Source organism: Typopeltis vanoorti, chromosome 6, assembly GCF_054136105.1.
Source record: "Typopeltis vanoorti isolate ZY-2024b chromosome 6, IOZ_Tvanoo_1.0, whole genome shotgun sequence".
Taxonomy (NCBI): domain Eukaryota; kingdom Metazoa; phylum Arthropoda; class Arachnida; order Uropygi; family Thelyphonidae; genus Typopeltis; species Typopeltis vanoorti.
The window spans coordinates 107,985,738-108,013,404 of record NC_143554.1 but is presented as its reverse complement, the minus strand read 5'-3'; the positions used below and the strand labels follow the sequence as shown (position 1 = coordinate 108,013,404).

Here is a 27,667-nt window from a genome sequence, read left to right as displayed (position 1 = left end):
AGTTAGATATTCATCCATCCTTTACATTGACTTCGGTACAAAACCAAAGGCAGCAGTTTTTAAATGGTCTTGGGTTTCTTGATTTTCCAATCATAAGTAACTTTAATTTATGTTTTCCTGAGGTGTTTGCACAAAGCATGATTGTGACATGCTCTTTGGACATTTTCAATCTGATGCTGAGGCTTCATTTTTGTGAACTAGAGTTTTCTCTGGTAATGTCCTCCAACAAAGACCACTTTCATCAGAATTATAAATTTGATCATTGGTTAAATTTAATTCGAGAATTTTTTCTAAAAAAGCTTTTTGGAATGGTTCTATGGCGGAAAAGTCACTAGACAGTTTTTCCCTGATATTGATAGATACCGAATACTGTGGTGTTTCTTAAATTTTTCTAGCCAACCATCACTTGCTTTGAATTTCTGATCTGGGTAAATTTGTGAATGGAAATGCTTAGCTTTCTGCTTTAAAATGTCTCTGTAGATGAGAGTATGACGTCTTTGTTCTTAAAGAGACCACGTGTAAACAGCAGAATGAAGTAAAGAAAAATCACTTGTTTTCAGAGTTTGTCTCTTGCTTGGTCCTCCTTCTGTGGTTGAAACATAAGTTAAAATCCTGTTTTATTTTTTTTTTATGTTACTAATTGTAGATATGCCAACATTGTATTCAGTAGCAAGTTGTACGTCTGCTTCACCCTTTTCTAGACACTGAATTATTTTTACATTTATCCGACAATGATAATGTTCCGTGTTTTCTTTTGGTAGGCTTCGACCCGGTTAGCCATTTTAACGAAATAAATTTTAGTGTTAAAAACAGTAAAATAAAAAATGAAGTTAATAAACAATAAAACTGTCACTTTTAAAATTTATCTGAAAAATAAAATCATTTACTGAAAACTTATGGAAACACAAAACAATAAACAACTCAGGCAACATTTCACTTCAATAACCAAAGAAAAACTGAACGTTATATAGAACCAGTCTTTAAGCTAAGTCGTTGTTGTTGTTGAAGGAACGTAAAGATATACAAACATTGTGAAATAGTGGTGACTACTCAGTTCATTAACGACAGCGGTGATTCATGCTGACAATACAGTACGTACTGTACAGTATAAAAAAGCAAACGTGAACACACAATAAATCAAAATAGGTATATAGTATAACTGTACAATTGACAGTATGAAAATTATTAAATAAAAATAATAGTACATAAAATAATGATACGTAATATATAAAGAGATATGGAAAGAATTAATGCATTGGAAATGTGGTGTTATAGAAAGATGGAAAAGATTAGCTATACAGAAAGAATATCAAATCAAGAAGTTTTAAGATGAGTTGGGATGGAAAGAACACTGTTAAAGAATATTATGTAAAGAAAGACTAGATTTGCAGGACATCTTCTGAGAGGTTCTTCTGGACACCTGACAAGAACTATATTACAAGGGAAAGTTGAGGGGAAGAGAAGACGTGGAAGACCAACTAGAGAGTGGTTTAATGACATCGTGGAATGGACTGGTTTAAGAATGATGGAAGCAACAGACAGAGAGAAATGGAGAAGAGCTGCTCATCTGCTGCAACCCTCTTGCTAGAGGATGCTACCGGACGACGATGAATATATAAAACTTTTTTTTCTTTCAAACTGCAGTTCTGACTACTGGAGGATTCGGACTAAAGAGGTTCGGATTAGCGAGATACCACTGTATGTTTTTACTCTGGATTCTAATGATATACAATTTAAGCTTTTCTCATGTTGGCAACATCTATGCTAAACATACGTTGCTCTCTTCACTTTTTAACCATATTACATTAATAATGGTCATGAGACATGTCCAGAATTCTGTTGATAATAATAAAAAAATTATCTTTTTTCCATTTTAATAATAATTTTCAATTATTATTATTATTACATTTAATTTTAGAGTATTATATTAATGGACAGTAGTTTCATGAGGTGGAAGAATTACAAAATCTGGAAGTGAAATATACTGTTAAATTTAGTGATCACATAACTGATTGTTAAGGACTTAAAGGATTCTGATCATCAGGAGAAAATGACCAGCTGTGGATACGAAAGTGATATGTAACCTTTAATGATCTGTAATATGATATAATGTAAAATATTATTAACATTTTATACATCCATCCTGGTTAAGATATCATTACCCAACAAAGGTTTTTGTTTCACTTAATATTTATAAATAAGATTTGGCATTTGAGTTAACTGATTTTAATCAAAAAGATTGATTCAAATTGATCTCAGAAAATAATTTTAAAATATTTTATTGTGGTTTACCACTAAATACCTTTTTATTTTAATAGGTCATGGTGTGATAAAATTGATGTTTGAATCAGATCTTGCAGATTGCGAAGAAGCTTCAGCCTTAGTTAAAGAATTGCAGTTCATACTTAAAAGAATAGACACCTGTACTTGCCATTTTGGTAATGACTCTGAATCCTATCTGATCAAAAGATATATTTAGTAACCAAAAATGCTTTGTAATTTAAATTAGAATAAAATTATTATTCAAAAAAACTTAAAACATTTCCAGCTTAAGAAATTTCTTAAAATTATCCCAGTTATTCTGAATGTTAGATGATTTTTATTACCCAGTATGACACCACCATTTTGCTGAAAGCAAATGGTAGTGTCATACTGATTTACAGCATTATGATAATGATTAACATTTATGATATTAAGTGTACAAAAAAATAGCATCTTCACAAAAACATATCTGATGATTTTTTTTTTAGAAAACATAAATCTGAAATAATATTGAGATCCATTAGTTAGAATTAGTATTTTAAGTTATGATTGCATATTACATTGTGTTAACTTTGGTCCTTGACTTGATTTTCTGTCTAGAATTATTGTAATGTTAATATAATTTCAGGAAAATCTTTGAGAATAAATGCTAATATATCAGTGAATAGGCCTGGAGAATCGCAGGGAGTTAAAACAGTCATTGAAAACTTAAGTAATTCTCACTTTATTGATGATGCAATTAGTAAGTTCATCTAAAATTTTTTTTTTTCTCTTTATATTATAATTTTTATCTGTTTTTGGAGTTTCTAAGTTTTATTTTCAATTATGCCAACAGTTAATTTGTTTCTTAAAACCTTATGTAATTTAAATGTATGCATAGTTTTAATACTATTTACAATATTATTCTAGCTTTCTTGACAGTCACAATATACTATTACTAATATATAATCAGTTCTAACTAATAATGCAGCAGATTCTCATTATATTGAACCTATATGGACATTAAAACAGTTTGTTATACAGCAAAGTTTGCTGTGGTGAGGAGGAAAATATTTTTCTGCAGGCTGGCTCTCTCAAATAAGTACAGTTTACCCTCATGATAGCACATTTGTAGGGACCAGAGAAATAGTTTAGTATAGTGGACATTTTTATAGTGATTTTCTTTAGAGTGGTATTGCACCTTTGTTTGTTCTGGTGGGACTTTTTGGTGGTTTCTTACAGTGAGTGACTTTGTTATGTTATAATGGTGTTTGGTCTAGTGAGAGTGTTGACTGTACCTTCAAAAAACGTAGCATTTTGTGGAAGGAACAGGGGAGGGATTATAACTATAATTTTTTGACCACTGCCCTGCAACACAGTTTCATTGGGCCTTATCCAGAGCCTGATTTTCCCTTTTTTTTCCCCCCCCTGAGTAATTTAATTGGATATATAACTCTCAAGAGCTAGCTTCATTGTTGGGTTTTCATGTTACAATAGTTGACTTTTACATTTGTGCAATTGTTATTTTATATAACATTTAAATATATGTGGGTTAAAGAGTGGAAGGTTGGGAAAAAGAAGAGAAGTTGTTGGTGACAGGTAGTAAAAGTAAATCATACTTGAATCTCTCAAGTTACAGATCAGAAAAAAAATAAACATCTTTGTGCAAGGATTAGATTTTGCTGTAATTCCCAAACATTTCCCATTATGAATCATGGTAGAAGCCAGTGTAAAATTACAGGAATTGCTAATTTGCAGTCATCTTTAAAAAAAAAATGATACTAAAAAATTAAAATATGCTTCAAATATAATTCATTATGCTACTCAAAGTTGACAAAAAAAAAAAGAAAAGAAAAGAAAAGAAAAACATACTCAAGTGTCTCAAATTACTCTTTTTGTATGGATTAATCAATTTATAAACTCCAAAACCACTCCATCCCATAATGTCTTTAAAAAAAAGATCTCTCACCTCATCTAATATGACGGAAGCATTTCCTTCTCATTTCTAAATTCGTGATAAAAAAAATATTTTCTATACCAAGCTATAAAAGACCTCGCACTCTCTCTCAGAACTTGATTTTGAGCATCTTTCAACACTATGTTTCTATACATTAATATTGTGATTGGCTAAGTTCTGTATTGTCCATAATCACAATATCTTAAGTTTAGTTTAATCCTTTATCCAAGTGTGAGCAAACAAAGTTTGCGCCTGAAAGTATCTTCAGGACTGGGGTAAGGCAGTGTAACACCAGGCAACTCGTTGCAAAGGTGGAGAAAGCTCTCATCACTCCTATCTCAGCCTAGCCTTTGTATTTCCACTGCTGGGCCTGGCTCCCACTGACGAGACCTCAATAAAAGTCGAAACCAGTATGGGTAGTGGCCCTTGCCTTAATGCATAGCATTACACATATCCGCAAGGAGATGTGCTTTGCATTATGGGAGATACTGAGATAGGAGTGATGAGAGCTTTCTCCACCTTTGCAACGAGTTGCCTGGTGTTGCACTACCTTACCTCAGTCCTGAAGATACTTTCAGGTGCAAACTTTGTTTGCTCACACTTGGATAAAGGATTAAACTAAACTTATTATAGTCTAACCAAGTGAAAAATAAACTCTCAATCACAATATCTGCTATGGCAAATACATGAAAGATATCCTTGCCATTGGAATATGTTAGTAAAGAATTATTCAGAAAGTTGTATACTAGATCCTAGTCTAGTGTTTTACCCTGGAACTCAAAGGAATCATTGATTAATTTTTGAAATCTAATGTGCTACTAGCTTAAATTTACAAAGTTTCCCTTTATATCATATGGTAACTGCTGCAGAAGACATTGTTGAAGTATTCAGTGATCAATTTATAAGGGTGTTTCATCCTGATCAGGGTGAAATCTTGAGGAAATTAAGTGTAGAGGACATAGGAGGGGGTGGCTTAATTGTGAGTGAGCAAGAGATATTTGAGGAAATAAATAACCTTGATGTCGAAATACAATTTTATTAATACAGACCAGTATTTTACAATAACGTTCCTTATAGTTAGAGGTCATATCAACTTTATATCAGCTAAAAAAATTTATCTACACACTTCATTGCCGCTTGTTAGAGAAAGGATCCAACACACGAGATACGAACTTAATAAAAGTGATATTAATTGCTGCAAGTTCTTTGATGAAATTTCCAACAACGTAGAATACACCATATGGAATCAATTAGATCAAATGATACAACGCAGTTATGAAAAAACTTTCAAACTTTATAAGGACAACCAAATTAGGAAATTCAATGAACTTTACAAGAAAAAATATCGGACACAAACAACCTCCCGGATGACAAAGTGATTTTCAATTTGTCAAATCATAGCCTCACAAAAAATGAATCTGATATTCTCAAAAAAGGTTTTAATTTTACGATTACGCCCAAACACATTCCTAAAATGGATTTTATGTGTGGAATTGAAAAAGGTCTATATCCACTACCAAAAAACGTTGCTGACACTATTAGATTCAAAAGTACAATAATCCTAGCCAAAGCCAAACAACCTGTTCTTAACACGTCTCCTTATGATAGAAAGGCAATTATCAACTTGAAGAAAAATAAAGATATCATTATTACAAAAGCTGATAAAGGAAATTCTACAGTTATCCTCAACTCTAAAGATTATTATGATAAGTTAAACGTATTACTATCAGACACCTCAACTTATAAAATCCTAGACAGAGACCCCACAATAAAAAATCATAATGAAACAAACCAACTAATCAGAAATTGTAACAATTGGCCAGAAGAAGTGAAGAGAACACTTAAATCCTCACATCCTATCACTCCAAGACTATATGGGGCACCTAAAATACATAAACAGGATATACCTCTCCGTCCAATAGTTGATGGAAGATCATCACCAACCTACCTTTTGGCAAAGCATCTTGCAAACTTATTAAATAATAAAATAAGTTCAACAGAATCCTATATCAAGAATAGTCAACATTTTGTAAATAAACTCCAAGCCATTAAGATTGCACCAACTGACATGCTAGCCAGCCTAGATGCTGTATCCCTTTTCACCAGTGTTCCAGTAGAAGAGGTAATAAACATCATCCAAGACCTCTATCCTCTAGACATCACACAAATGTTTAGATACTGCCTTCAATCTAATTTCTTCAAGGTTAACAACACCATATACCAACAATTAGAAGGCCTATCAATGGGAAGCCCACTACCATCTTGTGCAGACCTTTTCATGGAGAAACTTGAAAAAGAAATTCTCTCTACAATCTCTCCGAGACCATCTACATGGTGGAGATATGTGGATGATATATTCATCATATGGCAAGACAGCTTAGACAACCTGAAATCGTTTGTGGATAAAATCAACTCAATACATAGCAAGATAAAATTCACTCTGGAAGTAGAAAACAACAACCAACTGCATTTTTTAGATATCTTGATAAAAAAACAACCTAACAGTGTCAAATTATCCATTTACAGAAAGCCCATGTACACTGGAAGATATCTTCACTATACTTCAAACCATCACAAGTCACACAAACTGAGTATTATCCACATGTTGAAACATAGAGCCAAAAAGTTTATATCAGAAGAGGAGGATACACAGAATGAACTCTCACTAATAGCTAACACATTATCACAAAATGGATATCCTCAAAACATCATCAAAAAATATCTATACAATGACAACCCCAGACAAGAAGAATCCCACCATCAGCACATTTCTACTGTAGTGATACCTTTTATCAAGTCAATTTCTTATCAAATAGCAAGAATACTAAGAGCCCACAACATCAGAGTGTTCTTCGAACCAACCACCAACATCAGACAAGTTTTAGGATCTCCAAAAGATAAAGTTCCGTTCTACAAATATCCAGGAGTATATTACATTCCCTGCTCCTGTGGTCTTGCCTACATCAGAAAAACTTCACGAAGTTTAGAAATTAGACAAAAAGAACATGTGGGTGATGTACATCACAACAGAAGCATCTCTTCCGGCTTAGCACATCATTTCTGCATGTCTAACCACACGATAGATTGGCAAAACAGCTCCATGCCATATCTCGATGACAACTACAGACATCGTGTATTTAAGGAAGCCACAATAGTACTAATAACCGGCGGAAACCTCAACAGAAATCAGGGTGTAATTCTAAACAGTTCGTGGAAAAACTTGATCCTCTCTCTCAATCAATCTAAACTACAGCTAGCCAGTAATCACATTACAAGTCTACAACAAACACGCATGCGTGATAATGAATAAGAACAATAAGTCATCTCTGTCACGCGAAATGTGTAATCATAGATACTAGTTTGGTTTACAACGTTTTGCATTTATTAACTTTCATATCTCCGTAATGCCTTGAAAAAGCCAGACAGTTTGCTGGCAAAACTGGTAGGTTTGAATAAATGTTTTTATTGTAAAATACTGGTCTGTATTAATAAAATTGTATTTCTATTATAAAACGACCAAAAATGTATAATTTAAATAACCTTGATGTCAATAAGGCAATAGGATTTGAGGACATATCATCATGCATCTTAAGGGAATGTTCCAGAGAATTGGCAGTATTATTGGCATGCCTGTTTAATAAGAGTCTTACAACAGCACAGGTTCCAAGGGAGTGGAAGGAGGGTAAAATTGTTCCACTGCATAAAGGTGGTGATAAGGCTGTAGCTTTAAATTATAAGCCAGTCTGTATATTTGGATTTGTGGTGATGGTACTGGAGAGATTGGTGAAAAGTAGGATACAGATATGGGTTGATAACAACAGTATTCTCTGTAGCTATCAGCACAGGTTTGTTAAGGGGAGATCATGTTTCACTGACTTATGGTAACTTACAAGAGGACTTGAATAGATTGTATGAATGGGCAAGTAAGTGGAACTATCAGTTCAATGTTGAACTGACAGTTCTGATATAGTGACAATCTAATTATTGTCACTATTTCAACTCTGAAAAATTCCACGTTGTATTGTATATAATTATAAGTCTGCTAGCCCAGTGATTATTGTTCATGCGCATATGTTATAGTACTTTTGTTTTCAGCCTTAGGTTCAAGACTGGTTAATGAAATAACATTTTTTTGTTTGTTTGTTTATTTTTACACTGTTATTTTACTTTTTTTTATTGGGAAACTTTAGCAGAACAATTCAAATTGATAATAATAATTCATCTTTGGCTTGATTCTAGTAGCAAGACTTGGCTTGATGGAATTTAATGAAATTTGATAATTATGATTCCTTTTAAATTTGGCATCATATCATTTTTGATTTCATTCAGATTATAATAACAAAATTAGGCAAAACAAAATTAATTCTTTTTCATGTATGACAAAAACAGCTGTAGGTTCAATTGTTGATAGTCAGTGCTATTATAAAATGCTCCTTTTTTATGATTGTCTATGATCATTTCCTTACTGCATTGCAAATCCTCTGCCATGTAGACTTTCACCAATGTTTTTGCTACATTGTGATTCAAATCTACAATGCAAACTGCTAGTTACAGAGCAGAGATTCTGTCTCTGCAAGAGCACTTAGACTAGCTTTAAAGGAGGAATAATATCCATTTCTCACCAATAGACAAACTGTTGAAACACGCAATGGTATCACTGATTTCAGATTGAAATTATAATCTTTAAAGAGCTGTGGGCATGGACGTTTTATGAATATCCTTAGGTAGGAGATGAAGTTCATTGCCCAGTATGAGACCACTACCCTGCCATTTGGAGATTTGAAGTGACTTGAAAAACTTGCATGTTTAGCCTCTAAGTGGGTTTCTGGATTATGTAAAAAATAAATAATAAGAAGATAAGAAGGGATACATCAGAACAAGAAAGTATCATGAAGTGAAAAAAGCAGTCAGAAAGGATAAGATTTAATGGTTAGAAGCCCAATGCAATAATATAGAACAGCACTATGGAAAGCATAAAACTAGGGAGATGTACAAAATGATTAGAACCATTAATAGAAGGTGGCAACCAAAATAGACCACAATTAAAGATGAAAAAGGCAAAGTATTGATGAATAAAGATAAAATTGTACAGTGGTGGACAAGATAATGTAGTGAGTTATATGAAGAAAAACTAGATTTAGATGGTGTTGGGAAACTGATTGAAGAATTGAAGCAGATATTACCACCAGGTAATGAGTATGATATGAACATTTTAAGAGGAGAGGTAGAAAAAGCAATAAGACGTCTAAAACACAAGAAGAGTCCTGGTAATGATAACATCACTGGAGAAATGATCAAATATGGCAGGAGTCATATTAAAATAAAATGTTACATTTTGGTGGTTATTTTCAAAAGCACTTAAATTAGATTTTTAGGATTTCCTCAGTTTTGAATAAACTTGGTGAAAATATGGTTACAGAAATGCACCAACTATTTAATATGGTACGAAAAGAAGGGTAAATACCAGAGGAGTGGGGGAAATCGATATTAGTCACATTATACAAGAAAGGAAATAAGCTAGAATGTAAAAATTATAGAACGATTGCTTTGGCAAGTCACCTTGGTAAGGTGATAAAGATGATATTGACAGAAAGATTGAGAATACAACTGGAAGCATACCTTGCAGATAAGCAAGCAGGATTTAGGAAAGATAGAAGTACAATTCAACAGATTTTGGCAATGTGGTTTAGCAGAGAAAGCTAGAAGAAAAAACAAAAACATATATACTTGCTTTGTTGATTTTCAGAAGGCATTTGATAGTATCAACCAGAAAGTGATGCATTGCTAGAATCCTATGGAATTAATAGAAAACTAATAGCTACATTAAAGATGTTTATAAGAATGCAGTCGCAGCAATTAGAATAGGTGATGATTGAGGGAAATGGGCTAGAACAAGCAGAGATACTAGATTGGGGACCTAATATTACCAGTATTTTTATCGCACATTTAGAAAGAGCATGGATAAAATGAAGGAAGATGCAAAAAGAATATCAGTACATGGGATGAGAATTAACAATGTGAGATTTGCAGATGACATTGTTATTATTATTGAAGAAGATGAAAGAGAACTGCAAAAAACATTGAAGCTGTTAAATGAGGAAGGAAAGAGATTTGGACTTGTTATGAACTTGGAAAAAACAAAGACAATGGTATTTAGTGAGTAGAACATGAAACAAAAGATACAAGTGGATGGAATTTATATAGAAAATGTGGAACAATTCACATATTTGGGAAGTAAAATGGCATGTTTTATGCTGTAAAAAAGAAATAAAGATCAGGATTGCAAAGGGAAGAACAAATCTGAAGGCAGTGCTCAGCCTGCAAAGAAAACTAAGAGTGATGAAAACATGCATCTTTAGTGATATACTGTATGGATCTGAAATGTGGGTAATAAATAAGGAATCAAGAAAAAGAATTTTGGCATTTGAAAGAACTTGTTACAGGAAGAGTCTAAGAATAGGATGGGTACATAAAATCACAAATGAAGAGCTCTATCAGAAGATACAACCAAAGGAGAATTTAATGCAGAAGATTATAAAATGGAAGCTGCAATTATTTGGACACATCTGCAGAATGAGTGAGGACCAGAAAATAAAGACATTCATAATAAATTTAGTTTAATCCTTTATCCAAGTGTGAGCAAACAGAGATTGCTCTTTAATAAAAAGGTGGCACACCTTTTGTCAACTCCTATAAGTAAAGATGCCTCGCCATTGCTTCTGCCTGGCATCGCCACTTCTGGGCTCTCTCCCACTCTCCTGAAGAGACCTCAATGAAGGTCAAAACTATTCTGGGTAGTGGCCCTTCCCCTAATGCATAACATTATACATATCCGCAAGGAGAAGTGTTTTGCATTATGGAAGATATTGAGATAGGAGTGATGTTAGCTTGGTCCACCTTTGCTACGAGTTGCCCGGTGTTGCACTACCTTACCCGAGTCCTGAAGATATTTTGAGCCGCAAACTTTGTTTGCTCACACTTGGATAAAGGATTAACTAAATTTATTATAGTCTAACCAAGTGAAAAATAAACTTTCAAAGACATTCATGTTTGGTATTGTGGATGGTGTAACCAGAAGAGGTAGATCATGCAGAGAATGGAATAGACGACATAAAGGACTGGTGTGGAATGGCTATACAGAAACTGTGACACTGTGCACTGGACAAAGAAAGGTGGAAGAAGATAGTGAAGGAGGCATTGGACACCAATGGGCAGTGAGCCCATGGTTCGTGATGATGAAACCTTATTCCACCATAGTACTAATGTATACTGTAGGTTTACAATCTTTGGTAGATAATGGGAGTCATATTAAATAAAATGTTACATTTTGGTGGTTATTTTCAAAAGCACTTAAATCAAATTTTTAGGATTTCCTCAGTTTTAATTAAACTTGGACACAAATGATAAAAACTCAACTCTTACTGTCACATAGTTATAGGGATCAAAGAAATAATTTGTTACTTTGGATAGCAAGGAAAAAAAACATAAAATTATCCTCTGCCATTTTTGAACTTTTTTTTTTATATGTGGTTTCCGTACATGAAAGGTTATTAGTAAACCTATAGTACATTTGTACTATGGGTGGGCTAAGGAATTTTTTCCTCCCATTTTTAACAATTTTATATATTTTTAAATTTTTTATTCCTTTTTAACATAGTCTGGAAACCTTATCTAGAGACCAAACATGGAAGATTTTCAAGCCACTTCAGACCTGGTGGGATTTGAACCCACATCCTGTTGGTTGGAAAGTGGATATGCTAACCACTCGTCCAACCAGGCTGGTATGATGATGTTTTTGTACTTGATCTTTTTGCTTCTCAGTTGCTGGTTTCATCATTGGATGTCTTCTCTTGGAAAGGACTGTACAGAACTTCTTTTGACAGTTGTTTCTTCCTTTTTCATGTCTAAAGTGGCTTAGCAAAACCAAGCTCATTCTGATATCAAATGCAGAATAGTCTATTTATATTAAATGCAGAACTAAGCAAAGTCATAGAATAGAAAATGGGAACTAAGAGTGTATTTACATGCATTGTCAAAAATTATGGAGACAACTACCATGTTAGAGCAAAACTTTAGTTCAATATAAACCAAATGAACACTCGATGTTTTGACCTTCATATCAAGGTCATCATCTGGAGTACACACACACACACACATATATATATACACACAAAGAAACAAGCTGCACTACAATCTACATGGTTTGCTAAAGTTACTGACCAACCGTTACAACAATTATTGGCCTGACCTCTGGGGAGGGGAAAAAAATCTTTACTACATCAAAGCTAGAGTCCTATTATTATTATCTATTAGGTTACAAAATTAAATTGGGCTGGTGAGTAACATGTTTATATATATATATATATATATATATATATATCGACAAACTTTAAAACAAATTCCTTAGCCACCTGAACAAACAACACAAACGCATACAATTTACTATTGAAATTGAAAATCAGAACTCACTCGCGTTCCTGGATACACTGGTCACACGTCTCCCGCCAGGCAGTCTATCCTTCACGGTTTACCGCAAACCGACACGTACTGGCCAGTATATACATTCTAACTCATATCACCACCTGTCGCAAAAATCTGGAGTCATTAACACCCTTAAAAACAGAGTATAATAATTTGCTCTAATCAACAAGCTCTTAAACAAGAATTAAAGATTATTAGCAACACATTTATAAATAATGGCTATAACAAAAATACTATTAATAAAGTTCTTCATAAAACTTCAAAAAATAATATAGATTACAGTAAAACCATAGCCATCCCATACATTAAAGGATTATCCAAAAAAATCAATAGAATCCTACACCATTATGATCTTAATGCCACTTTTAAACCACCTATAAAATTAAAAAAACATATTCAACTCCTCTAAGGATGGATCCTCTCCCCCCATTGACACATCCTGGAGTTTATTGCATCTACTGCACCTGTAACTTACCTTATATTGGTGAAACTGGACGTACAATCCTTATATTAAAAAAAAAACACAAAAAGACACATTAAATATAATAATTTTGGTGAATCAGGCCTCTTAGATCACGCTCTCAACACCTACACTAAATTGATTGGAAAAGTACTTGCTCTTTACATCATACAAAAACCTGGTATTAAAGAAAATTTAAAGAAACCTGTGAAATTCTGATTAACTCTAATCTCAACAATAATGGTGGCATAAAAATTTCAAGAATTTGGATGGCACATATTTAGCCTACTTCATTTCCAGCATACTTTAGGACTTTAACATGTTGCTCTCCAGCTCAATTTAATTTTATAACCTAATAGATAATAATAATAATAGGACTCTAGCTTTGATGTAGTAGAGGTTTTCCCCCCTCCCCTCACCAGAGGTCATGCCAATAATTGTTGTAACGGTTGGTCAGTTGGTCACTTTAGCAAACCATGTAGATTGTAGTGCAGCTTGTTTCTTTGTATATATGCGTATGCTCCAGATGATGACCTTGATATGAAGGTCAAAACATCGAGTGTTCATTTTGGTTTATATTAAACTAAAGTTTTGTTCTAACATGGTAGTTGTCTCCATAATTTTTGATAATGTATTCTGATCACTGTGTAAGCATGAAAGAAAGGAGTGTATTTGCATGGTTTATAACAAGGGGATGAACCAGGGGGAACTTATGCTCTATTAGGAGTCATGCAAATGGCTGTCCATATGGAAATAGTACATTAGTTTATTAGTTGCTATGCCTTTGTCTTACAACTGCTCACGCTGGCAAGTGCATCCCATTTTCCTACCACCTTTGAGATCAGAGCCTACTCATTCATGTTGAAGTTTTCTGGAAAGATCACTTCATGGAATAAGAATGAAATAAACTTAACTAAATTAAATATTTACATGCAAATGTTTCAGTAGCTCAAACTTGCGTTATCTAGGAACTTGAAAGACATAGTTTCAACCAAAACAAAAATGATATAACCTAGTGAACAAGTACCAACAAGCACGAAACTTGAGGTAAGAGTTGCATTCCTCATAATGATTTTCCATAATTAGTTTTATTCAGATAACTCAGCAGTCGTTATCTGAGGTGTTATGCTAATCCATTTTGAGTTGACAGGGATTATAATTATTGTAAATGCATGAAGAGCTTAGCAGTCTTTTGTCTCAGGAGAGAGGTATCTATTCAGTGGTTTATAAACTGTTCTAATCCTATGTTGTTTTAGAAAACTTCTACGTTATCATATGTTAGTAAATTGGAATCTTACAGCTACAATACAAAACAACACTTCTAGTTTCTTGGATAGTACTCTAAGTTGCCTGCTGAAGTTTTGAATAAGTTAAAGTTTCACCCCCACACACAAACGCCAAGGCTTGAGTTATTTCATTATCATCAAATTTCTGCCATGCACCCTCAAGGGGTGTACAGGACACCCCTGTACACCCCTTGAGGGGGGGGGTGTACAGGACATGACAGTACTACATGAAAAAATCACATCAGTACCAACTTCCTATCTACAATTTTCCTCCAAATCAGTCTGTTACTTGTCAAGACTCCAACATTATCAGATCCTATATTTCTATCGTCCAAGGCACATGTACCGTATCAATCCACCTATATCTTGGTCCTCCTCTGGGTCGTTTTCCTGCCAACCTGGCAGAGAACACTTGTTTTGCCAATCTTTCCTCTCCCATTCTATTTAACTGACCATACCACCTGAGATCAGCTCTGCTAACATATTCCTGGATGCTGACAATGTCAAGCTCCTTCCTAATATTCCTGGATGCTGACAATGTCAAGCCCCTTCCTTGAGTTATTTAAGGTCTACAAAACTGGATCTCTTCGCAATGGGGGGGGGGGGTCCAGGTTTGTGGATCTTGGATAATCCAGGGATCTAAGTAGAACAGTTAATGGTATCTGCATGGATGCCATTAATTATTCTTAGAAACTTGCTAAACGCTTTGCATCATTACTCAACAAGCATATCAACAAGTATACATCATTTTGGAACTCATTTCTGAAATCTTTCCCTTTCGTTAGACATTTGTGAGCTCTATAAGCACTATCTTAAATTGGACTATTTTAGACGCGTTAGCTCTTTAAACTAGTTGAAACTTTCACCTCATTGCTAACTTAGACATAGAATCATTTGAAACTTTGACCATAAATTTGAACCCCCCTCCCCTTTCCCCAAATCGAGAATCTAGTTTATATGTATAGACAATGTCATTAACATTTGACCTCATGACCCAAAGGCTCTTGCAGACTTTTTTTTTTGCAATTCCTCAACCCTTTATTTAGTTTTACCTTTGAAACAGAAAAAAGAGGGAGACTTTTTTTAATCCTTATTGAAAGTTTTTTCACTTGGTTATACTATAAATTAAAGATACCAAGAAATTATATTCTTGGCTTCATCCTTTATTCTATTTTATATCACTCACCCAAGTTGGTGAGTGATATAAAAAATGCTCCCTACATTGATAGATTGAGAGCTTGTGGATTGCAGAGATTGGTTGATAGGCGAAAAAGAGGGGATATGATAGAAACATTCAAATTACTAAAAGGTTTTTATAGGATTGATGCAGGGGAAATGTTTCAGCTGTGTGATAGTGATGGAAGAACAAGAGGCCATCTCTGGAAATTAAAGAAGAGTGTGGTTAACAAAGGTGTCAGAACAAGGTTTTTTGCCTGGAGGGTGGTGAATGAGTGGAATTCATTGCCTGACTTAGTTGTGAGCTCTTTGTCTGTAAATGAATTCAAGAAGAGATATGACAGATATTGTTTTGCTAGTTTGGGTCTCCCGCGATGAGTCTACTGACTCCATGGAGATACCCGTAATAATAATAATTCAAGTGTAAGCAAACAAAGTTTGCACATGAAGTCACATCACGACTGGGCTACTTGTATATAGTGGCTTGTATATTACAAACATAATGCATTGCATTATGGGATACTAAGGCAATTGATGAAGTCATTAGCCTCTATATACAAGTAACCCAGTCATGAAGTGACTTCATGTGCAAACTTTGTTTGCTTATGCTTGGATAAAGGATGAAACCAAGAATATAATTTCTTGGCATCTTTAATGTATTTTTTAATTCTTCTTGAATACGTATTATAAGACAGTTGGATGACTCCTCATGTTTGAAAGGTTGCAGTATAGAGAATTTCCTTTTAAAAACACTGATGATATGGAACTGTGGAAAGTAGTTTTTAGTAATTTGTTACTCTAGGCAAGTTCAGTATAATTTTTTTTTTCTGTAGTGAGATTGTTACTGCAGTATCTAGCAATGGAATTTCTGCTCAATTCATGCATTTAAATTATTTGTTTGCTTTCATATTTATCCAGTGAGTTTGTTAGAAACACTACTGGTATTCATTAGTAGTAGTGTTTCTAAATTCACTGGATAAATATGTAAGCAAACAAATAATTTAAATGCATGAATTGAGCAGAAATTCCATTGCTCACTGTAATAATGCTTTAAATTTAAGTAAAATTATATGCATTAATTTTTACAATGATTTGATGTTATTTTTTCTTTAACTTGAATTTTTAATATTTTTTTTCTTTTGGATTGAACTTAACAAAATGTGTCATAGTACAGTTGTGCTTATTTGTATCTATTTACTCCATGTTATTTGTTTCTACTTTCAGATTATGAAATAAATCATCAAATTGATTTATTAGAGAGTGGTGCAAAGATAATAAATGAAATCAGAAAGTATGATTCAATAAAAAAGTAAGAATTTCATATTTTTGGATCATCATATATATCTCTAGAGTAAATTTAAATAAATTGAGGGAGCATAAACATAAAAAAATTATTACTTTTTTTTTATTTATATTGATCCCACACAAGTGGTCACAAGACTACAATACAACACTCGTGTGTGGGTGGGGGGTGGGGGGGGGCTTATGGTGAAGGAGAAATGAAAGAATCTGTTAACTAGTTTTCTGAAAAGCTAGGTTGTAGTTAGTGGAGAAGAAGGCTTTTCCAAAGAACAGAGGTAGATAGAATGAAGGAAGATGATGTTGGTTTGACATTTTTGCAGTTAAATTGAGTTACTGATGTTGATCTGCTCTTGTTCTTACATAATAGGAATGGTAGTAGAGTTTGGCGGACAGTGTCCATGAAAGTACCTAAGAAAAGTATAATGCAGAAACAGAGCACCTATGAGAAAGAAGGTGACTGGAGGGAGTCTTTTTTTTTTGGGGGGGGGGGCAGAGAGAAAGAAAGAAAGGGGGGAGTTCACTGATTAGGCAGATTGTTCTCTTCCTAAAAATCAAGAATTTTTAGGAAGTTTTAGGTGTTCCATCCCAAATACGAGAATAATGTAAGGTCTATCAGATTTGGGATTTATAAAGTGTTAGGAGTTGAGCAGGAGAGATGTAGTGGTTTAAATGAAAAAGAGTACCAAGTTTTTTTTTTGGAGGCTGAAGAAGTTATGGATGCAATATATTTATGCCAGAATAAGCTAGATGTGAGTCAGCTAAAGCTCAATAAGCAAAAACTGATCTTGACTAGAAATCAGAACATTATTAAAAGTAAGAGGGAGTGCAGTAAGAGCTTTCGTCCATAATAAGACAGAACTGTGTTTTGATAGCATTAAAATTCACTAGATTATATCTTCACTCCACTTCACTTCAGAATGGTGAGAAGATCAGTATTGGCTTGGAAGATCTTGAAGCCTGAATCATTTGAGTACTACAAGGTTTCTTGAATTAAGATGAGGAATGGAGAAAACTTTCATCAGCAAACCTATGAATGAAATTTAACTTCAAATTAAAGAGAGAGGACACTGATGTACAGGAAGGAAGAGCCTTGGCAAGAAGACAGAGCCCTAAGGTATTCCAGCATTGATAAATCTAATGATTGGAAGTCATTTGCCATGGCATGTAATGAATGACCAGAAAAGAAGTTGGCAATCCAGTTAAGAAGAGCAGAAGGGAGACCATAAGATGGTAACTTGTTGAGAAAGCCTTGATGCCAGATGTGATTATACTCATTGGAAATATATTAAAAAGTGACCACATGAGTTCTCTAGATGTGTCCATACAGATCATCAAAGGTATGGTGAGGAGGTTTTGTTAATAGAAATGAGAGAGATTTTTTATTAAATATTATCATAATATCTAATAAAAAATCTCTCTCATTTCTATTAACAATGGCACAATCTACAGGATTAATATAAAGATTAAATATTAATTAAAAATCTTTCTTTTAACAAATGGTGCAGTCAACAGGATTGGTTATGACTTAATTATTTTAGAATCCAGAAAGAATCTTGACTCAAGTATAATGGCTACAGGAGATAGCAATTCTAGTAGTGAAGTTTCTTTAGTTAAAGATGAGGAATTTTTTAAGTTTGTTAATCCAACTTTAGTAATACCTTCTTTCTCAGGAGACAGTAATGAAAGTGTAGAAACATTTTTTAAATATGCTGAAAAAATTAGAGATTTAGGAAAATGGTCAGATTTTCATTTGTTGATTATACTTCATAATAAATTGTTGGGAAAGCCAAAACATTCTTAAACACATCTCCTTTACTGAGAGACACTGACAGTTATGCAACTTTTAAAAGTTTGCTAATATCAGAATTTTCAAGTGTGGGAGAATTAGGGCCTAACATTTGGAAAATTCAACAGTGCATCCAAGGTAATAGGGAGTCTGTTTCAGAATATTATCATACTTTGGAACATTGCTCATAAATTTAATGTTTCATCTGAAGAAAAATCCTCTTTAGAATGGTTTAATCAATTTAGGCATGGCCTTAAAGATAATTTGAAAGAAACAGCATACAAGAAAAAGGTTAAAAATCTTCACCAGTGTTTTAAACTTGTTAGGGAAAAGAGACTTAGAGATATATTTCATTCCTCAAACAATAAGCAGTTGAACTCTTTTCACTATAATGAAATTCATTCTCCTAGCATTGTGGCTACAGATAAAGTGAGAGAAGGAAAGTTTCAAAAATTAAAAGGAGCTAAGAAAAAGAAACAGTCTAAGGAAATTTCTGTAAATCTCCAGAATCTGATTCCAAGGTACAATTGCATGATTTGGGAAAATTAGAGGAACTAAAAACATTTCTTAGTGAAGAAATAGAAAGACAACAAAGACCAATAGTAAAAGGACAGGAACTTCTATTTAAGATGATATCTGATTTAACAATATCCAAGAATCATACAGATAATCAATCTTTCTTTTATAAATCTAACGGTATTGATAGGAATAAAAGATCTCAAAGGAGATATGTTCCAAAATGCTTTAGATGTAATAAATCATTTTGCTAAAGACCATTATGTTAGGAATAAATCTTGTTTTCAACATAAGAAATCTGAGAATAAAGAAAAATCTGTGAATAATTATTATTCCAATATTATGCTGGCAAGGACAAAAATATCAAACTACTCATTAGACATGGGTAAAGCTAAAGACAGCTCCAACCCTAAAAGAGAGTTTGATGTATCATTAGTTCCTTATGCTAATGGAGGTAATCCTTTGACAGTTCCATAAGGATTTATTGAAGATATGCCTTGTGAAATCTTGCTTGACACAGGTGCACATATCTCACTCATTTCTTATAGTTTGTTTAACAGAATTAAATCTCTAATTCCAAATGACATTTCAGTTTTAAGTTGTCCAATTAAATTAAAGAGTATATTTGAATCAGAAATTTCAGCTAATAAGCAAATGAATGTTTTTATTTCAATTCCTTGTTTTCCATTGAAAGTTTGTCATCCATTAATAGTTCTTTCAGAATCCTCAAATTCAAATGTACTATTTGGAATTGATTTTCTGAAATGTCATGGTTTTGCATGCAATTTTGTTGATTATACAGTGTCCTTGTGTGGACTAGAATACTGTTTGGACAGGAAATCAGATGACAATGGAAAATTAGAGCAGTCTCCTGAAGTTTTTAAACATGCTGATGATGATAATGATCAAGTGTTTAATATTGAGACTATAAAGAATAAGGAACCTAGTTCACAAATTTGGGAAAAGGATGAGATTGTCCGAGCTCAGAAAAATGATCCCATATTCAAAACTATTTATGAAGCAGTATTGAAGGGTGAGACTCAACTGGATACATTTTTAAACCTGGAAAACTTACATTTTGATAAAGATGGATTATTCTTATCTAGACAAATGGAAGAAGGAAGGTTGAAAGTGAAAATATTGGCACCAACTCAAATGATTCCTTGGATTATGTACATTTTCCATGATTCTGACTTGGCAGGACACCAAGGATTTTCTAGAACTTGGGAAAGAATAAAGGATCGTTATATCTGGAAAGGTATGAAGAGTGACATACTCACATGTGTCAAATCATGCCATAAGTGCCAAATAAGATCCCCTTTCAGAGAAAAAGCTCCATTACAACCATTTCTAATTCCAATTAGACCTTTTCAGGCTGTTGCTATTGATGTGGTAGGTCCACTGCCAATTACTAAAAAAGGCAATAGGTACATTCTAGTAGTCATAGATATGCTAACTAGATTTCCTGAAACAGTCTCAGTGAAGGATCAAACTGCAAAGACTATTGCAAGAAAGCTCTTGAATATGATAATTTGTAGATATGGAACTCCTCAGACCTTATTTTCAGATCAAGGAACAAATTTCACATCTGAACTGTTGTTACAGTTATGTAAATTACTCAATGTTAGGAATATTTTTACTACACCTTACCACCCACAGTGCAATAGTTTGTGCGTGTGAAAGGCTGAATAAAAATATAAAGCAAATACTTTCCAGTCTGGCAAACACTAAAATGAATGATTGGGACACATATCTTTCTCAAGCATTATTTGCATGTGGATCTGCTTTTCATTCTGCTATCAAAGAAAACCATCTTTTGCTTTATATGGTTTTGATCCAATCTTTCCTAATGAATTTGTTTATAATGAATTCATTCCTAATACAGGATACAATGACGTAAATGAGTATATGGAAAGAGTTGCAGATAAATTTTCCACTACTCAATGATTAGTAGGTGAAATTAGTAAATTAAGTTCTCAGAAAACTAGGCAGTATATAAATCGTTTTAGAAAGTATAAGTCATTTACACCAGGAGATTTAGTATTGTTAGATGATAAATCTAGTATAAAAAAAGAGTTGGAAAATTAGGAAGGAAAGCTTTAGGTCCATATAGAATTCTAGAAAAATTTTCTCCTATGAATTTTAGGATTCAAGATGTCAAAAATCCTAGTAAATTATAAATGTACACTCGGATAGGTTAAAAAAGTATTTTTTAGGGAGTAGAAATTTAGTTATATTAGGAGACAATATGAATAGAATATTGAAGCATCAGAGTTGTTTTCTTGATACTAATTGTGCATCTCATTCACAATCAGTTACTAAGAAAGGGAATAGTTTTAAACCTCATATTTCCAATACACAGCAAGGGAGAAAATTAAGAAATTTGGGTAAAACAAAACCTAGTGCAGGAAATTTTTGAAATCCCAGGATACATAATTCAGATAATGTACGATGTAAGAGTGATGATAATCAAACTGACTCTAACATTGATGAAACAGCAGCAGAATATCATAGGTTAGTTAATATAGTGTTAAGTAAGCCCAGAGGAATGTGAAAATACCTCTAATTTAGTTAGTAAGGATAAAGAATCTCAGAAACCTGTAGAATCTCAAACACCTGTAGAATTTGATTCTGATAGTGATGATTCTGTAGATTTAGAGCATAATTCAAGTAGTTTAAATGATATATTTGAAAACTACAGAAATGAAATTTATAAGTATAGTAAATTGGAAGAAGAAAATTCAGAATTATCTCTAGCATCAGATGATTCTGAAACTAGTGATTCTGAGAGTATAAATAATGATAAGCAGGAATCACATTATTTTTTAAGATCTAGGAATAAGCATTAAAAGTTTTCTTAGATATAGGTTAAATATTTAAAAAAATTAAAAAAATATTTTTTTTCAGAGAAAGATAAAACTGATGTAAAAATAATCATAATTTAAAATTCTGAATATTTTTAAGTATTGCTTATGTTAGAATGTTTATTAGTTTTAGTTTCATGACATGCATTGTCGGCACTTGCAATGTGCCCGTTATTGAAATTATTTTGTCAAAGTGAAATGTAAAGCAGTTAAAAATTTATGTACTTACTGGATTTGATTAGTTGTATTACTTTAAAAAATTTTATTGTAGTTTAAAATTATCAAGTGTTGTGTTTTGAAGAGACATCCTCATTACGCTAACGTAATCTACGTGTCAGCCATTATATTTAGTTTCTTGCTTGCCACTTTCAAGGAGTGCACATGCTTGCCGAGAAGTTTGAGTGTGATTGACAGCTGACAAGAATAGCGTTCGGTATCAGAGTAACAGGAGTAAATAAGAAGAGTGTTCGGAGAGAAAATTAGAACACAAGCCAGCAGATATTTAGATTCGGAGGAATTTGAGTTTTTTTATGTGACAGTCGGAGGAAAATCAATAGTATATTCCGAAAAAGGAATCATTTAACTATGGCATTTCAAAGTGGAATAAGTATTGATAAATAAAAGAAAATATTGCTATAGAAGTTTTAAAAGGAATATTCGAAGAAACGCTAATTGGAAGATTAGTAGTAGATTCAGAAAAGGGAATCTTAGAACTGTGAATTTTTTAAAGTGGAAGAGTTAAAACTGTTAATAAGCATTAGTGAATAAAAGAAGAAATTGCTATTTATGTTCTAAAGGAATGTTCGAGAAAACTCTGATTAGGAAGTTTCATCTGTCTTAAGGACGCTGGATCTAACTATTAATTCTACTAAAAAAGGACAGAATTGAGTTAGAAAGAATTATTGTGTGCTACATGAGTGATGAGAAAGGATCCTCTGAAAATGAAGAATAAAATCATATATCTTCAGAAAAGGGCCTTGACAGAGAAAGAAACTGGCTATGAACATTTTGTCATTGTGAAAACAAAGTGTTTAGTCTAGTCTTAAGTGTAAGCTTATTTTTAAAAGGCCTTGGATCCAATTAATTCTGTAGTTAGTTATAGTTATGTAAAGTTGTTTGAAGTGTATATATATATTTTTTGTTATATTAAATGTGTTTATTTTGTATTTTGGTAGTAAGTCAGTGATTTTTTTGGATTCTGAAAGCAATAGTAAAAAGGAGTTCATTGCATCAATCGGAGTGAACCCTTGTGCATATATAGGTACACTCAGAAATAAAAATAATTGTTGAACAGAGATCATCTCTATGACAGGATTAATATAAGGATTAAATATTAATTAAAAATCTTTCTTTTAACAGTTTGGTATAGAATGAGGAATGTCAGAATCCACATTGTGGGGAGCATTGATTAACTGACAGGTTTCTAGTTAGTGAAGAAGCTGGCTGTTGATGACCTTCTCTATCTCATTCAAGAATATTGAGGTGAAAGCAATGGGATGATTTCCCTTTAGGATGAAGGCTTTCTTTCATGCTGTTCGGTAAATGCCAGATGAGTATGAAAACTGATAATAGGCAATACAGGATAAGTATTAATTCTTGAGTACAACTGAAGAGATACTATCTGGACTGGAAGACATTAGTACAGGACTAATGAGAACTTTCTGAAGTCCTTTGGCATAAGATCAGAGTATGCACTGTGAGCATTTTGTGATATTGCAGGAGGCAATTTGCTTTGATTGTCTTTACTAGAATTGGAGAAAAAGATTGATTCTTTATCTTTACATAATGTTACCGTGGTACCATCAACAGGTGGAAACAAGAAAGGACAGAAATTATGCCTAAGAGCCTTATCAAGGGAACAGAAGGCTTGACTGGCAGATGAGCAGGAGTCAAACTTATTCCATTTGGCCCTTACAAAGTCTGCTTGATTTGTTGATGATTCTGGTACACGTGTTTCTGCTAGTGTGAGAAGCTAAAGTTTTTGACTTGAGCCATTGAATATATGCTAATTTTTTTTTTTATCTTGGACTTTTTTTTTTAGAGAACCAGAACTTGTATGGTGGTGGTGGGGGGGGATAGTAGAGTGGTGAAAGGTGCTCATTCCAGTAAGGATTATTTCATATTTACTTGGAAAACAAAACATAGAAACCCAGAGATCATCCTTGTTTTACTTCATTTTAGTGCCATAGAGTACAAGTATAATAAATTTAGTTTAATCCTTTATCCAAGTGCGAGCAAACAAAGTTTGCACCTGAAAGTATCTTCAGGACTGGAGTAAGGTGGTACAACACCAGGACACTCCTTGCAAAGGTGGAGCAAGCTACCAAAACTCCTATCTCAGTATCTCCCATAATGCAAAACACATCTCCTTGTGGATATGTCTAATGTTATGCATTAAGGGAAGGGCCACAACCCAGACTAGTTTCGACCTTTATTGAGGTCTCTTCAGTGGGAGCCAGGCCCAAGTGGAGATATCAGGCAGAAGCATTAGCAGGTCATCTCTACCTATAGGAATTGCCAATTGGTGTGCCACCCTTTTTTAATAATTTACTCTGGACTTAGAGAAAGATGTTGAAAGTTTATTTTTCACTTGGTTAGAGTATAATAAATTTAGTTTAATCCTTTATCCAAGTGTGAGCAAACAAAGTTTGCACCTGAAAGTATCTTCAGGACTGGGGTAAGGTGGTACAACACCACTGCACTTAGTCTGGGTTGTGGCCTTTCCCTTAATGCATAACATTAGACATATCCGCAAGGAGATGTGTTTTGCATTATGGGAGCTACTGAGATAGGAGTGTTGGTAGCTTGCTCCACCTTTGCAAGGAGTGCCCTGGTGTTGTACCACCTTACCCCAGTCCTGAAGATACTTTCAGGAGCAAACTTTGTTTGCTCACACTCGGATAAAGGATTAAACTAAATTTATTATACTCTAACCAAGTGAAAAATAAACTTTCAACATAGAGTACAAGCTGAGATTGATTTGGGGGGTGGGGATTGATCTGTAGAAAATTAGAATGTGGATAAGTTTATGGTCAGGGTTGCCAAGAGGAGAGCAAACAACTAAAGTGTATTTTAGGAGAGCTGGTTAAGAAAGGGGAAAGAGTGTTGAAAGAATGATGGAAATTATCTTGTATTCTGATTAGCAGGTTAACAGTTCGCATTTAATTATTATTGTTATTATTATTATATCATGTATTCTTGTTGTTGTTATTACATGGGCACCTCCATGGAGTCTGAAAACTCACTGTGAGAAAGCCAAACTGTCGAGACAATATCTATTGTACCTCTCCTTCAACTCATTGAAAGAGAAACTACTCACAACCGATTCTGGCAACCTATTTTCCTTGTTCACCACTCTCCAAGTATGACTGATAGTAGACGATTTGGCTTTCCCTCTGGCTTAATCTGTATAGTTAGAGAAGTGGAGCCAGTTTGTGTTATGAATGTTAGTCTCCTAGGAAGATAATCTGTGAAATTATCTTCTTGGGAACATTTAGAGATTTTTTTTTTTTGACAACTTTTAGAAATAAATAGTCCAAGAAGGCAGTGAGGTAGGGAAATTTTGAGCCAGAGCAGGTCATAAAGTGGAGATTCCAGGTTTTGAGAACCTTTGGCAAGGAATGTCTGATTTGACAAAATCAGATTCCTCCCATTTTACCAAAAGCATCATGCAAGATGAAGTTGGGATAGCCAAGGGCAGCTATAGTCATGCTGCTTATATGCCATTCATATAAGAATAGCAGATTGGGTTTTGATGCCTGTAAATGGTGCTGTATATCACTAATGTTTATTCCCCTGGATGTTAGAGCAATGGATGTAGCAATACTTTTTGTTGGATGAAATTTTGGAGTTAATTTGGCTTTTTTCTTTAGTTATTTAAACAATTTGTTTTGTTGAACTTTTTTATTATTATTTTTTTTCCAGTTTATGGAAGATTTTTTTTATATCCAGAGTAACACTAGTTTGGTTATCTCTCTTGGTTGAGTTGCTACAGGTAAAGCAAGGAGACATGCAGCAGGGATCAGGACCTACAAAGGGATTGCTCAGACTCTATTGCAAGCATGGCATGGTGCATGCTGCTGTACTTCTCCAGGGCACAACCTGACCGTAAGCAGCAGCTGGATTAATTCTTGTAGAGAGGCTTATACACTGGTTAAACATGATAACTAATAATTAAGGAATTGACAGCGTACACTAGAAATATAAATTAAATAAACTTTAATATATACTTTCTGATATTTTGGCAATGTCACGTTGCCATCTTCTTGGGAACTTAATACAAAGACAAGTATGCAAGTACCACATAACAGCAAAATGAAAAATGAAGCGAGGAAGATACCATTTTCCTAAAGTCCTGATGGTGCCCCCTGGCCTGGCTATATTGGTAGTTCTTGGCCTTTGGGCTGAAGTTCTTCTGATAAATGTTTCCCAAATTTGTTAAGGTTTGGCATGTTCCTAAGGTCTGAGGCTGATTCCATGAATAGTCTTTCATATTTGAACTTGCTGCAGTGTATTACTGTGGCTTTCTTCCACCTTATTCTGTGGCGAGTATCCAGAGCGTGGTCTGCAAGCCCAGAGTGGCTGTACTGGTGAAATCGAATGTAATCCTTGTGTTCTGAGATTCTGATATTTGCTATCCTGCCTGTTTGGCCAAAGTAGGACAATTTACAGCTGCACGGAACCTGGTATACACCAGGTAGGTCTAGGGGAAGTGGTTGGTCTTTAGTGGAGCGGATAAGGGATGCCAGTATTCTATATGGTCTGTAACAAGTGGTCGTCATGTTTTTTTAGGATTTTGTTGATTTTTTCCGAGGTGCCTCGGATGTAGGGAATGGTGATGGATTTAGAGTAATCTTTTTTGTGAAGGGGGGAGGGGTTGTGGATAACTGATTTAAGTATTTTTTAAATTCTTTTAGGAGGGTAGCCATTGGCTGAGAAAGTGTCAAGGATGTGATTTAGTTCAGTGGTTAGGGCTTGATCATTTGAATAAATTAGTTTTGCCCTGTTGGATAGTGTCTTAATAACTCCATATTGTTGTGATGGGATTGTTGGTGAATGTATCTGCCTGTATGGGTGGGTTTTCTATAAACTGAGAAAACCAAGGTTCCATCGGGTTGGCGGATGACTAGTGTGTCTAGGAAGGGGAGGTTATTGTTTTTCTCTTTTTCCTGGGTGAACTTGATTCTAGGGTGTTGGTTGTTTAAGTGTGTTAGGAAGGAGAGGAGTGAATCCGGGCCATGTGTCCATATAGCAAACACATCATCAACGTGGCGAAGCCATATGGCACGTTTTTGTGGGGCTGAGTTTAAGGCTTTCTCTTCAAAAGTCTCCATAAAGAAGTTGGCCAAGGGTAGGGAAAGTGGTGAACCCATGGCTGTCCCCTCTATCTGTTTGTAGAATTTTTCCTGTCAAACGAAATAGCCTGAATTCATTGTGAACTGAAATAGGGCTGAGATATTGGGAGGAAATTTAGCTTGGATTAGCTCTAAGGTTTCTTTGAGGGTAACATTCGTGAATAAGGAGGAGACGTCAAACTGACCATTATGTCATTATGTTGGAGTGTAAGGTTTTCTATACTGGCTTTGAAGTGGGCTGAGT

At 34.0% G+C, this 27,667-nt stretch overlaps 1 protein-coding gene across 1 annotated transcript in view; it reads left to right on the top strand.

The window, feature by feature from the left end:
- LOC150105784 (glutamyl-tRNA(Gln) amidotransferase subunit B, mitochondrial-like) overlaps positions 1-27,667 on the top strand; it is a 116,819-nt gene that overhangs the window by 41,894 nt on the left and 47,258 nt on the right. The window contains exons 5-7 of the mRNA XM_090394556.1: positions 2,319-2,438; positions 2,891-3,004; positions 16,826-16,910. Coding sequence (XP_090250682.1) covers positions 2,319-2,438; positions 2,891-3,004; positions 16,826-16,910 — 319 coding nt within the window. The remainder of the gene's footprint in view (positions 1-2,318; positions 2,439-2,890; positions 3,005-16,825; positions 16,911-27,667) is intronic.